Source organism: Arachis hypogaea, chromosome 2 (genome assembly GCF_003086295.3).
Source record: "Arachis hypogaea cultivar Tifrunner chromosome 2, arahy.Tifrunner.gnm2.J5K5, whole genome shotgun sequence".
Lineage (NCBI taxonomy): Eukaryota > Viridiplantae > Streptophyta > Magnoliopsida > Fabales > Fabaceae > Arachis > Arachis hypogaea.
In genome coordinates, this window is record NC_092037.1 from 540208 (window position 1) to 554993 (window position 14786).

The 14786-nt window shown below is 29.9% G+C and overlaps 2 protein-coding genes across 5 annotated transcripts; both read left to right on the top strand.

Annotated features, from left to right (window-relative positions):
• The first annotated feature begins 8673 nt into the window (after window positions 1-8673).
• LOC112730394 (rop guanine nucleotide exchange factor 3) lies at window positions 8674-12452 on the top strand. 3 transcript variants are annotated; one of them, XM_072212118.1, is made up of 8 exons: window positions 8674-8900; window positions 9338-9740; window positions 10181-10297; window positions 10393-10547; window positions 10747-10821; window positions 10921-11211; window positions 11543-11887; window positions 12191-12452. In XM_072212118.1, exons 2-8 carry the CDS (start codon window positions 9383-9385, stop codon window positions 12311-12313), a joined length of 1464 nt encoding a protein of 487 aa, XP_072068219.1. In that variant the 5' UTR covers window positions 8674-8900; window positions 9338-9382; the 3' UTR covers window positions 12314-12452. The 3 variants fall into 3 exon arrangements, with proteins under 3 accessions (XP_072068219.1, XP_072068240.1, XP_025636269.1); XM_072212139.1 differs by lacking the exon at window positions 8674-8900 and adding an exon at window positions 8991-9113; XM_025780484.3 differs by lacking the exon at window positions 8674-8900 and having other exon boundaries at window positions 9255-9740.
• Window positions 12453-12729: 277 nt separating this feature from the next.
• Window positions 12730-14396, top strand: LOC112730399 (protein KTI12 homolog). Of its 2 annotated transcripts, none has more exons than XM_025780490.2 (2): window positions 12730-12964; window positions 13239-14396. In XM_025780490.2, exon 2 carries the CDS (start codon window positions 13269-13271, stop codon window positions 14175-14177), a length of 909 nt encoding a protein of 302 aa, XP_025636275.1. In that variant the 5' UTR covers window positions 12730-12964; window positions 13239-13268; the 3' UTR covers window positions 14178-14396. The 2 variants fall into 2 exon arrangements, with proteins under 2 accessions (XP_025636275.1, XP_072068255.1); XM_072212154.1 differs by having other exon boundaries at window positions 12767-13138.
• The last annotated feature ends 390 nt before the right edge of the window (window positions 14397-14786 follow it).

Consider the following 14786-nt stretch of genomic DNA (forward strand, 5'->3'; position numbering starts at 1 on the left):
CGGGAACAACTTATAAGCCGCTTTCTTTATCATGGGACCCTCACAGCGCCGTTGTCCTCTACCATTAGATGAAAGGACGAAGTTGAAGGATGTTATTTCTTGAAATGTTATGGTCACGAAGTATTCTCAACTGAAATATTTGGAGATTTTTTCTCTCCCTCTCCTCCCCCCTCTCTTTTTCTCTCTCGGATGCGGAAGTTAGGAGAAAGAGGAGGAAGAGGACATGGAAGTTAAAGTTTTAGGAACTAAATTAGGTCTAAAATACAAATCTTGTCAGTTAGTTATTACAGCATTTGCATAGTAAGAAATGTGCTATTTCAGCATTCTATTTGTTAAGTCATTGTTAGAAAGGGTTGAAGGGCCAAATTGGTGCCCAAACCTAAATCTAAAAGGCTACTATAAATAATTTTGAATATCGGAGACCAAAATAGATAATTACGTGAATTTCAGGACTAAAATAAGAATTTATTATAGAGATTGGATTTGGAGACGACTCTCTTCTTTTCATTTTTTTTCCTTCTTTGGTTGTTTTTTTTTTGGATACGCTTCTTTGGTCAAAGCCCAAAGAGTTTTAAATGTCAAAATAAGCCCAAGTCTAGAAACAAAAATCCCATGCACACAAAATAATAACTCTTAGTCTCTTACTAAATGAAACAATCGATATACCATTATTAATTAATAACATACATATTTTTTTAGGAACTGATTGAAGAATTATTAGTAATTAAACTGAATAATACGTTTAGATTTATGAAAATGTCACCCTTATATATCCCTTCCATCTACCATATATTTTCATTATCTCTAATAATTTGCATAATTATACACATAAATGAATACAGGAATTCTTGAAGTGCTTCTTGTTAATGCTAAAGGAATTAAGCACACAAACCTTGTTGGTATATCCCCCTTCCATCCCTTTTCTTTTTCTTTTTAACTCAAATTTAGAAATTTTCTTTGCTTATAATTAACTAATTTTTGGCATTATATAGGAATACCTTCCTACTATGTTATTATTGAGTGTGGGTGTCAATGTCAAAGAAGCAAAGTTTCAAAAGGTTAGACTACCTTAATTAATTAATTTTTCTTTATTTCCGTAGTGATTCTAAATTCTAATTAAATAGTAACCTGAGTAATTAATGATGATACAGGGAAACATAAGAAACCTTGGTGGAACGAGAAATTCATATTTGATTTCTCATCTTTGGATTATAAAAATTCAACCTATCTTAACTGCACAATCATGGACACAAAACCCTATAGACATGGTGGATTTGTGGGTGAAGCCAAGTAATTAATTAATTCATCTCATTCATATTTTTTTCTTACTCTTTGTTTGATGTCTTAAAGTTAAAAATCAGACAATAAGCTTTATAGAAAAGTGTGTAATAATTTTTAATTTTAACTGGTATTGTATTATCAAAAATATTTAATAACAGAAAATATTAACTAAAAACAATTAGAACTTGTTTTATTATTTAATATTTATTAATTATTATTAAATTTAATAAATATTAAATAAGATAAGTGTTTTAAAGGTTATCTTAAATTAGGTTGCTATTGTATCTAAACGTGAGGTCTAGACTTTTTGTGAGGCAGGGTTTGACTTGTGTTGGCATCGCCATTCGAATTCTTCGTAAGAAAGTGGGTAGTAGTATCTGCAAGTGACTTCGATACCTAAGTTAACAAGAGCTTTCAGCAGATTTTTAGTAAATTAAGACTTGAATATATGTCAGTGTCTTTATAATAAAAAAAAGTAACAACTTTTAGAGTAATTCTATTTTTGATGGTGAGTATAGTGACAGTTTATTTATCTTGGTAATATGTTGAAATCTCCCTTTTAGATGAGTAAAAAAATAATAAGAGATATTTTAAGAGTCAATTGCTTATTCAAATAAGTAGAACAGATCTTCATCGTCATATCCAACCTCTATGAAATAGAATAAAAAAATCACCTTTATTAAATAAATTTTTAACTTTTTAGACCTAACTTTATATTATGGATCAAAATATAAATAATAAATTTAAGCAATTTTTTTCTCTCTAATATTATCGTTATATTATATAGACAAACCTTACTCATAAGTCATAAGTAATTTATTAACAAATGTTAACACTTAATTCATTAATTATTATTTTTTTCGTTCTTTGTAAGATATATATATATTGTGAAATTAGTTGGCTAGTGGACTTCTTATCTCTATATAATTTCATATTTATGAATCTTATTTTGAATTCATGTTCCTACAAAGCAGGGTTTACATAGGTGGATTAATCACGGAAGGAATTAAAGAAGGACATATAGAAATAAAACCAGCTCCATATAATGTGGTCCTTGAAGATCACACGTACCAAGGACAGATAAAGATTGGATTAAAATTCTTTGCAAATGTAATAATAAATTTAATTCTGTTTTTATTTTGTGTGTGTTGAATTTAATTATCGAAATGATAATCAACAATTAATTAGTATTTAATTTTTTGCAGAAAGAAAATTATGAGTATGTGAATGTGATGGGGAAAGAATTCATTGCTCCGAAGAAAGAAACAAATTCAATTTTTGGATCTTTTATGAAGCTATGGAGGACAATATCATGGTGGAAAGTATTGCTTTTCTGTAATAAAAAGAGTTATAATTAAAGAGAAAGTAATAAAGAGAAATTAAGATTATCATTTAATTTTGATAGAAACTATAATGGCTGCTACTATTTGTTAAATTTTTATAAATTACCAGTTTGAACACGTACTTCTAGACTCATGTAATGTCCTTAGTTTGTTTTGAGTTTTTATAACTAAGATATTTCAACTGTGTACTTTTAAATTAATAATTAAAATATTTGACTTTCATCTTTGGTATCTCAAAATTCATGCAATAATAACACATTATAATTAGATTATTTTTCAAGGATAACATCCTCTTTAGTTTCTTTATTAGCTAGGGACTAGTTTTCGATTTGTATAGTATGTTTAGATGATAAAATATAAAATTTCGTATAATAATAATAATAATAATAATAATAATAATAATAATAATAATAATAATAATAATAATAATAATAATAATAATAATAATAATAATAATAATAATAATAATAATAATAATAATTAACAGCTTATAGGCTTCAACTAATTAATAAATCATGTATGATTAGAATACTTCTATCTATATACTTTATCCTTTTCTTTTCTTTTTTCTAAATGAAGGTAGTTGCATTATTTTAAAAGAGTGATACAAAATTTAACGTGGGACCAAAGAAATAGTAGCAGAATTTGATATAAAATTTAATGTGAAACCAAAGAAATAGCAACAGAATTCTCCTAATTGAAATCGTAAGTGATTATTATTAGAATATTATAATTAGAGAACAAAATTAGGAAAATATTAAAGAAGATTAAAAAAAAATTAATGTAATTTATTAGGATATTATTCCATAACAAGTGTACTCTTAGTGTACTCTTTGGTTTATATATTAGTAAAAACCTTGTAATCTATTATAAAAAATATGAATAATAAAAATAATATTTTTCTAAATAATTCTTCGTCGCTTTTTTTTTTCTGAACTCTTTAGCAGGGAACATTCTCCTAATGCCGGATGATAATCATGAGCTGTGGGCTGATACTTTATACTTGCATGAACTATTCTTCCTTGACCAACCACTTCACTCGAACCAGATGCAATTTCAGTTTGACGTCAATTTTCTTAATATTGTCCAACATCAATTCAATCTCCAAGGTCAGTTTAATAATGACATGGATAATTTTGTCGTTGGTCTTATGAATAATAACAATCTTGCTGACAATTCTGCTTACGATGATAACAACTCCCTGAATCAGTTTGCCGATAATTTTCTTGCTGGCAATGATGATTACATTGGCAATGTTGCTAACAATCTTGCTGACGATGATAACAACTCCAGGGTTAGTTTGATCCTAACTGGGGCAATCTTGCTGATTTCATTGGCGTTGTTACTAACAATTCTGTTGAAGATGATAACAACCTCCAGTAGAATAACTACTGATGAATTTTTTGTTATTGCTTAGTGCCAATTTTAGTTCGCCAAAGATATATATATACATATCTTTCAAAGTTTAGTTAGTTATCTAATGTTCTTTGTTTACATATAAGTTTAATTCTTATTTCTTAAAATAAATAAATGTTCTTTGTTTACATACTTTAATAGATTAAAAAAAATATTACCATGGTACAAAGAGTTTACGAAAGAAACGAAGAATTATTTAAAAAAATATTATTTTCATTATTCATATTTTTCATCATGAATTACAAGGTTTTTACCAATATATAGACCAAGAGTACGTTAAGAGTACATTCGTTATGAAATAATATCATAATAAATTATATTAATTTTTTTCTAATACTCTTTGATATTTTTTTGATTTTGTTCCCTAATTATAATATTCTAATAATTACAATAATAACCTATAAACTAAAAAAATGGAAATACATTGAGAAATTAGAAAAATTGTCTTATATTCATGTTTGTCACTAGCCAGTAAATTATTGCATATACAAAGTGAAATTTAAACCTTCAATACTTATTTAAACGGACGAGTGAGCTGAGAACTAACCTAAATTGATTATCTTTTTCCTTGTTTGTTACACATACTAATATTTAATTAATTTAATTAAACATAATGTTGAAACGTCCCTATACGTGCATGCTATATTAAATAGCCTTGACTTTTAATATATTGAGATAGTGAATACCGTAATTTCTTTGTAGGTTGTTAGACTGTTAATTCTTCATCAAGCAGCATTGAGCCAAATCAAGACAATATTTTGAGAAATGTGGGTTGCACGTCTTTGAACATCTTTGTGCCTCCCAAACCCTATAATAATAATAATAATTGTTCACATGAATGTCTTTCTAACTAACCCTTAATTATACAATTATATAGGCCAGCTACTTCAGTACTATTAAATTCCAACCAACAAAATAGAAAATAGCAACTGGGATCCTATTTTCTAATTAGATAGGTTTTTTAATTTTTTTTCATAAATATAAATGATTAGATACAGACAACTAATATATATATATATATATATATATATATATATATATATATACTTCAAACAAGAATGACTTATTTACATATATTATTTATAAGTTTTCAATGTATATTTAATATTTTAACATATATTCATCAGTATGTATGGTAATTAATTTTTAGTATATATATATATATATATATATATAACATAACTAATTAGCTAACTTAAATGCAACTATTAAAAAAAATTACATACTAAGGCTTAGTTTGGTAAAGTTTTTACTTTTCAAAAGTAGCTTATATTATTTATAAGTTTTCAATGTATATTTAATATTTTAACATATATTCATCAGTATGTATGATAATTAATTTTTAGTATGTATGTATAACATAACTAATTAGCTAACTTAAATGCAACTATTAGAAAAAACTGCATACTAAGGCTTAGTTTGGTAAAGTTTTTACTTTTCAAAAGTAGCTTATAAAAGCTAACTTTTAAAAGATGGTTTTTTAAAAGTTGTAACATTTATGTTTGGTAAATCAAATTTAAAATTATTTTTAACAAATACAAGTAACAACAATTGCATTTGGTAAAATAACTTTTAAAATTTAAAAATACTATAATAGACATAAATGCAAGTATTAAATTAAAAAATGAGTTAACATATGAGGTTATATTAGACTTTTAAATTTTTAAAAGCACAAGCCAAACTTTAAAAAGCTCTATCTTAGGTGTTTTCAAAAGTATCCCAATTTTTTAAAAGTTACAAGCACAAGCACATGATCTTTTTTATTTACCAAATACAAAATGAAGTGCTTGTACTTTTAAAAAGCTCAAGCACCTCTTCGAAAAACTTTACCAACCCAAGCCTAATATTAAATACAACTATATACTATATACATACAAAATCTCGGCACAGGATTCGGTGGTCCAGGAACCTTTGGACCACTTAGTGGTCCAAGTAGAAAACATGTTTTTAGAGTTTTTTTATCAATTGTTACGTAGTCCTTGAACCAATTTTAATTACAAATCAACCCCATATATTTTATTTAATTATAAAAATAGTTTTTTATTTTATAAATTATTATTTTATCAATTATCTATTATATTTATTAACAATCAAATACAAAAATAACAACCAATTATATCCTCCATTCATCCTAATAATTCCAATTGATTAAATAATTAACTTTGATCTCGTTACGTTCGTCCATGGCTTCCAAATCGTGTTTTCTTGAAATTTAATCGATTGGTTTTTCAAAACAATCGATTGAATGATAACTCAAATCGATTGAAAGTTGTAAGGTAGAATGGTAAAAAGCTTATACCAATCGATTGTTTATACTTTCCAATCGAATGAATACCTCAAAACAATCGATTGTTGTTGTTACTCAATCGATTGAATTCACGAAAACAACATGGATTTGCCAAATACAATCGATTGGAAAGTGATGACATTGAAGTTTTAGCCAAATTCAATCGATTGGTAATGTAATCCAATCGATTGGTAATGTAATCCAATCGATTGGAAGGTGATGAAGTTGAATGTTTTGCCAATTTCAATCGATTGATAATGGTACCCAATCGATTGAAATGACACTGAAAATTTATAAATTCACCTTTGCTTCGCATGCTGCAACTAATGCATGTTATATACAAGAAACTAAAAAGCACATCAAATAAAAACAGACAATTAATTACATGATTGTTCTATTTTAAATTTAATCTCTTTGTCCTCTGGTTTTGCGCCACTGAAATAAAATCAAGAAAATAATCCATGTTTAAATCAAACGCATGACCAAGATGCTCAACATCCATAATGCCTAATGAAATAAATTATAATGCATGGATCACAATAAAATAGCAATAGTCCAAATAAAGTTTAACAAATATCTATATGGTATGAACTTGTATGACTACTTTATTTGTACTATTGCTATTTTATTGTGATTTATGCAATATAATTTATTTCATTAGGCATTATGGATGTTGAGCATCTTGGTCCTGCGTTTGATTTAAACATAGATTATTTTCTTGATTTTATTTTAGTGGACCAGAAGACAAACACATTAAATTTAAAATAGAACAATCATGTAATTAATTGTCTGTTTTTATTTTATGTGCTTTTTAGTTTCTTGTATGTAGTTGCAGCATGCGAAGCAAAAGTGAATTTATAAATTTTCAGTGTACAGTTTTATTTCAATCGATTGGGTACCATTACCAATCGATTGAAATTGGCAAAACATTCAACTTCATCACCTTCCAATCGATTGGATTACATTACCAATCGATTGAATTTGGCTAAAACTTCAATGTCATCACTTTCCAATCGATTGTATTTGGCAAATCCATGTTGTTTTCGTGAATTCAATCGATTGAGTAACAACAACAATCGATTGTTTTGAGGCATTCATTCGATTGGAAAGTATAAACAATCGATTGGAATAAGCTTTTTACCATTCTACCTCACAACTTTCAATCGATTGTTTTGTGATATAGTGTAAACCAATCGATTGAGTTATCATTCAATCGATTGTTTTGAAAAACCAATCGATTGAATTTCAAGTAAACACGATTTGGAAGCCATGGACGAACGTAACGAGATCAAAGTTAATTATTTAATCAATTGGAATTATTAGGATGAATGGAGGATATAATTGGTTGTTATTTTTGTATTTGATTGTTAATAAATATAATAGATAATTGATAAAATAATAATTTATAAAATAAAAAACTATTTTTATAATTAAATAAAATATATGGGGTTGATTTGTAATTAAAATTAGTTCAAGGACTACGTAGCAATTGATAAAAAAACTCTAAAAACATGTTTCCTACTTGGACCACTAAGTCGTCCAAAGGTTCCTGGACCACCGAATCCTGTGCCCAAAATCTCAGCTACTAATCAATTATTATAGGAATATATTTAGTAATCATAAAAAGAATTTGATTATGTTAGTAAAAACATTTGATTATTTAATTATAATATATTTGATTATTCTACTTTAATTATTCTAATTATTAATTGATTATTTTGTTAAAAAAATAAAATAATATGTATAAAGGTTATTTTTTTTTGTTAATGAGGATTTTTGTATTAAGATGAATGTACTATGTATGTACTAGGGGAAATAAATGAGTATTGAAAGCTATTAAAATATTAGAGAATCATTGATATGTGTAAATTGAGCATCTTGATTTCTAGTTCATATGGTTCACATGCAGCCATTTCATTCAATCTTCACCCATAACTCATCAACCTGTTTTGTTGACCATAAATTCTTGTTAATTCATCTTTATCCTATCTGAAAAACCGGCGTATTATAAATTTGTAATAGTGTTTCATAGCCTGGGAAATGAAGAGAATCTTGCATGGTAAATTTCACACAAGTTAAAACTTAAAAAGAGTAATAATAAAATAAGAGTTAAAAAAAACCGACAAAAAACATTTAATATTATCAACTACCTAAACAAGTAGTGATTCAGGTCAAAGTACAAAATAATGCAATCAATTTATAGCTAGTCTAACTGACTTGGGCTGATCGAGTGATCAATTTACTCGTGACTCGTCTACTTAAATAAATGTTAACCAATGCAAACAAGATTAGAATCCTATTTAATGTTATGTCTAATCATATATATAAATTATAATCACATTTTATGTCTTATTCTGCTCCTATACAATGATTTTGGACATATCTGCTACTAGTTTTTTCTTCTTTTTTTGGTTTCTTAGCTTCTGAGTCCTTGAAACAAAGCTTGCTTTCTTCTTCTGGATAAATAAAGGCACAATCACTGAGGAGGGAATCAGGGAACTGTTTCAAATGATGTTTATCTAAGCTACAGTTTCAAATTCAAAACCAAGCACAAATTAATTGAAAAAAAAAAGGTAGCATGAAAAAGAATGTTGGGGACCGTTGCTTTTTAATTATTTTTAATGCTTTTGTTCCAACGGTTTAATTATTATTGGTCTTGAAGTTTTAAATATTTAGTTTTTTAGCTTTTTTTTTTTTAATCGATGTTCATTCCCACAAAGTTCTCAAACCAGACAATGCTTTATTCACATACACTTTACTGCATTCTACAGCTGAATTATTTTTAGGTCTCTTATAGCAGGAACATTCTTTGTTAGCTTTTGCTTTTTTGTATAAACAAGTCATGAACATACATGTTGCCACCTTTTTCTTTTAATATAGCACCTTTTTTCCTTTTTTGTTTATATAGCTTTGATTGCAATGTAAATTTTTTATGCTAAGCTTTTATATCATAGTATGTCACCTTACTAACTCAAAATATGACTCAACTTTCATGATTATGTATTTGCAGGGTATTGAGAAAAATTGAGCATAGATTAAGTTTTTGGACTTAGAAATGGAAAATTCATCAAGTTTTGATGAAAGTTCTGATTTGGGGTATCAGCAATCAACTTCTTCTATGGATCAAAATGATCAAAGTACTGAATACTCTCCATTCAGTGGTGATTCATTTGCATATTGTAGGAGTAACTCAGAGGCCTCAAACTTGTCATCATTAGAGCCTGTTGATGACAATCATAGTTTTGCTAGTAGTGATCTTCAACCTTCGCCGCCTTCTCGGTGGATTGCCGCCGCCACCATGAAAACCGAGTCTAGTCATCATCATGGAGCTGCTCTTTCAAGTCTTGGAGGAATGAAGAAGAGGATGCATTCACTAGATAGTAAATCTGATGATCTTGATCTATTGGAGTCAGGTTGGTATACACAGCTTTTTGTTAAACTTCTATAAAAAAATATTTTTGGTTGGTTTTAGTCTAAATTTCTTTGAGATTATTATGGTCCTTGTCACAGGTATTATTTAGGGACTAAGATTAACTGCACACATTTTTCATAAATTTGTTATATTTGCAGAGGCTTGAAATGATAATGAAGGAAAGATTTGCATAAAATTATCATAAATGATCCTTAAAAAGAAACCTCAAAAACTTATATTTCTTATTTTTGTCCCTGTCACAGCATAATTCAGGGACTAAGACCAGGTATGCACATTTTTCTAAAATTGGGGACCTAAAACAAACTACACCTTTTCATGGACTAAAACAAAATTTTGGTATAATTTCATAAACTAAAATATATTTATCTATGAAGAAGTTTAGTTTTGTAGAAATTAGCTCAATTGTGTGGTCACTTGCAGAGCTTGAAATGATGAAGGAAAGATTTGCAAAGCTTCTATTGGGGGAAGACATGTCTGGTGGTGGAAAAGGTGTATGCACTGCAGTTACAATCTCAAACTCCATTACTAACCTTTATGGTAATAAATATCTTTAATAGAGGCAATATCTTACTTTGGTAAATGTTATTGTTTTTCTTCCACTAAACATGTTTTTGGTTGGGAAAATTCTGCAGCAACTGTTTTTGGACAAAACCTGAAGTTGGAGCCTCTGAAGGCTGAGAAGAAAGCCATGTGGAGAAGAGAAATGAATTGTCTTCTATCTCTCTGTGATTACATAGTTGAATTTGCTCCAACTGCACAATGCTTAGATGATGGCACAATTGTAGAGGTGAACTATAGTTATATTTTCCTTTCTTTTTTCTCTTGTCTCAACCAACCGTTAGTATCTGACATCTGCTAAATTAGTTGAAACTAAAGTTAATCCTTTATCATAATGAACCTTTTATGTGCACTTTACCATCTATACCTACAAAGCGTGCAATTCAAGGATATGAACAATGTTTTTTACATCTGGTTATGTGTCCCAGATGATGACAAGCAGACCAAGATCAGATATTTATATCAACCTTCCAGCTTTACAGAAACTTGACACATTGCTTATGGTAAGAAAATACACCTTGAATTTGCTTCTTGTGTTTGACAACAATGTTTTCGTCCCAACATTTTAAGGTTATGAACAATGCTTTTTTATATTTTGACAGGAAATATTGGATAGTTTCAAGGATACTGAATTTTGGTATGCGGAACAAGGGAGTATGTCGGGGAATTCGCGTGCTGGATCGTTTCGAAGGGTGGTTGTTCAGAGGAAAGATGAGAAATGGTGGTTGCCAGTTCCCTGTGTTCACCCTGGTGGCCTCTCTGATAAGTCAAGGAAGCACTTAATTGAGAAAAGAGATTGTGCAAATCAAATTCATAAAGCAGCCATGGCAATAAATAGCAGTGTTCTAGCAGAGATGGTTATCCCTGAGACATACATGGCAAATCTTCCCAAGGTTAGTCCTCATTGTTCACATATAATTTATTCAGAGTTCACTAAATTTGATCCTGATGGCAATAATGCAACTTTGTTTCTTCAAGAGCTATGTTTAATAGTAGAAAAATAGATAAAAACACTATCAAGGACAAATAGTTAAATTTTCATGTCAATTATCTTTTGCTTTCTTTGAAAGTTACTTAGAACTACATTTGGCATAAAGGGTTACATCTATTACAAATGCATGACACTAGCAAAAATAAACCAACAAAATCTTCTATACACATTGAGTGCATGAGAATGCATTTCCATTTCAATTTATTTGACTTTTTTATCATCAATTTGTTCAGAGTGGAAGAGCATGCCTAGGGGACACAGTTTACCGCTATATGTCTTCTGCAGACAAATTCTCACCTGATCACCTTCTTGATTGCCTTAAAATAAGCTCTGAACATGAAGCACTTGAGCTGGCAGACAGGGTTGAATCTTCGATGTACACATGGCGGCGAAAGGCTTGTTTAAGCAATTCAAAATCATCATGGAACAAAGTGAAGGATCTCATGGCCGAAACCGACCGCAAAGACAAGAACTTTTTGTTAGCTGAGAAAGCTGAGACTTTGTTGTTCTGCTTGAAGCAAAGATATCCTGAACTTTCACAGACTTCCTTGGACACATGCAAAATTCAATACAATCAGGTGAGTTTAACTATGTTCAAATTCATAATATAATAGGCATCAAAAAGTGGTTGGTTGCTACTTCAACTCACCATTGCCTTCATTCTGGTATTGTGAGTCATGGTATATACTTTCTTCGAATTAAAATATTTGTCAATTTGAACATCATTAAAAGATGGATGTATATAGCAACTAATTGTCAAGATATATTGATTTTTCAATGTACCCTGAAAAAAAGGTGGAATCGTAAAAAAAGAACAAGATGAAACTGAACTAGACAATTTGACAAACACCTACTAGGCTAATGAAAGTGATGTTGTGCAGGATGTAGGAAAAGCAATACTAGAAAGCTACTCAAGAGTTTTAGAAGGCTTAGCATTCAACATTGTTGCTTGGATTGAAGATGTTCATTGTGCAGATAAGTCAATGAGAAACCAACATGTATAGAAACCAAGATGTTCTTCCAATCATGTACTTTTGTTTTTTCTCTTCTGTAAACTATAGTCTTTAAAACTTAGGTAGCAGATGATTGTATTATACAATGGTAATCAAGTGTACCTGTATGAAAATTAGTTCTTTAACATCACATCAGGTTACTATTTTCATATTCAGTTCCAAAGGTAACAAGTAACAAACTACTATCATCATTTGAAAATTATTGTTGGATAAAATGGTCAAAATAAGCATAAAAATGGAGAATATTCAAATGGACAAGCTAAGTAAAAAAAAAAAAAAAAAAAAAAAATTGCTTCTTCACCATATAAAATTGGTTAGAATTACGTGATAAAATAAAATATAATAGAAATCTGAAATCCTTTAAATTTCAAAAGTTTATTATTATTAATTTCAATATTCAGTTATATTTATAAGTGCATATAAAATTCAAACGAAAATATTTTCGGGAGCAAGAGGAGTATTGCTGAGCTGCGAATACTGAATAGTTTAACCCGCGAATCTGAGTCTCTAGGGTTTCACTTTCCCTTTCTCTTTCTTTTTTCTGATTCTTAATCACTTTCATCTCTTTTCTTCTAAATCAAATCAAATATCTCGCATCGCTCCTTCGATACACCGCCTCGCTCTTCACCTTTCGCCGCTGCGGTTAGTTCTTATTCTTGTTATTGTTTGCTGAATGCGAATCATATATTTTATCCTTCAATTCTCATTATGTTATTTTCAGATGATGCTATTGTCTCTTCTTCGATAATTATTTTGGATTGTTACACTTGATTTGCAAATAACGCTGTCCATTAATCCTCGGAATTTGATCTGTATGTATGTATTCTAGTGGAGAAATTGAAAGGAAAGGAAATAATTTCACTGAAACTGTTAAGAGTATCAAAATTAAACTGGATCGATTGTTATTATGCTGCAGGTCATTGAAGAGAGGTAATTTCTGACCGGAATGGCATTGGTTGTGATCTGCGGGCAACCATGCAGTGGCAAATCCAAAGCAGCACTCTGTCTAGCTGAATCTCTCAAAGAATCCGAAGTGAAGTACCAAGTGAGGATCATTGATGAAGCTTCCTTTCATCTAGATCGCAATGAGAGCTATGCAAATATGCCTTCTGAGAAGAATCTGAGAGGAGTGCTTCGCTCCGAAGTGGATAGATCTGTGGCCAAAGACAATATCATTATAGTGGACTCTTTGAATAGCATCAAGGGTTATCGATACGAGTTATGGTGTTTGGCTCGTGCAGCAGGGATTAGATACTGTGTTGTTTACTGTGATGTGGAGGAAAACAATTGTAGGAAGTGGAACGAGGAGCGCAGGGCGAAAGGCGAAGCTAGTTACAATGATACTATCTTTGATGATTTGGTGAGGAGGTTTGAGAGACCTGATAGCAGAAACCGGTGGGATGCGCCGTTGTTTGAGCTATGGCCTCACAGAGATGGAATAGACAAATCTTGTGCTGCCATTGTGGATGCTGTCTCATACTTGACCAAGAAGGTGGATTCCAAAACCAGGGATGTCAAGATATTGCAGCCTACTATTGCGACTCAGACAAGTCGTTTTTCGGATGCGAATTCTCTGTATGAGTTGGACAAGGCAACACAGGAGGTGACAAACACTATAGCTGAGGCGCAATCACAATCTTTTGGTGGACCTCTTGTTGGTATTTCTGTGGGGAAAGACTTGCCTACTATCAATATTTCAAGGCCAGTTGGGCTGCCGGAGCTTCGCAGGATGCGGCGAACCTTCATCAAACTGACGGGGCAAACAAGTTTAAGCGGGCCACCACCTCCTTCGGACGCAGACAGCGCAAAGAGAATGTTTATTGACTATTTGAATAGGGAATTAGGAACTTCTTAAGGAAACAGTTTGGGATCAAACTTCATAGATTGATTGGGATAAAAACAGCTGCAATATTTTTGTACTATTAGATTCTGAGCTATTTTATATGTTTATTTGGAAGGGAGATGGAGATCAACTAAAAGATGGAAACTAAATTAAGTTTCTCTGTTATGTTTGATGTAAAATATATTAGACTAAATTATGTCTATCTCAATATCATGTTTAGTTTAAAACAAATATGGAGATTGAGGAGTAGATTTAGAATTTGAAAAGTTAAATGATGATAATTTCGGAAAGAAATGTTAAAAGTTTCCGTCTCTATTCTTACAAATGTTAGTTTCAAAAAATGTTAGTTTTCTATATCCTTCTGATCACTAAATACAATACTAAGTTTCAATTTCAATTTCTAAAAATAAATACTACCTTTAATAGTAGAATTTTCGAATAATAGTCTTTAATTTTCTTCTCTCAATTGTATTTTTCTATTAAGTTTTTCATTTTTTTTTGTATTTCAATAAACTAAGAATTAATTCATCACTAATCTAAATTCCATTTAAAATTTTACCGTTAACTGAATGATAAATTATTACATGCTCAAGTTAAAATTCAAACACCCGGACTTCTTTA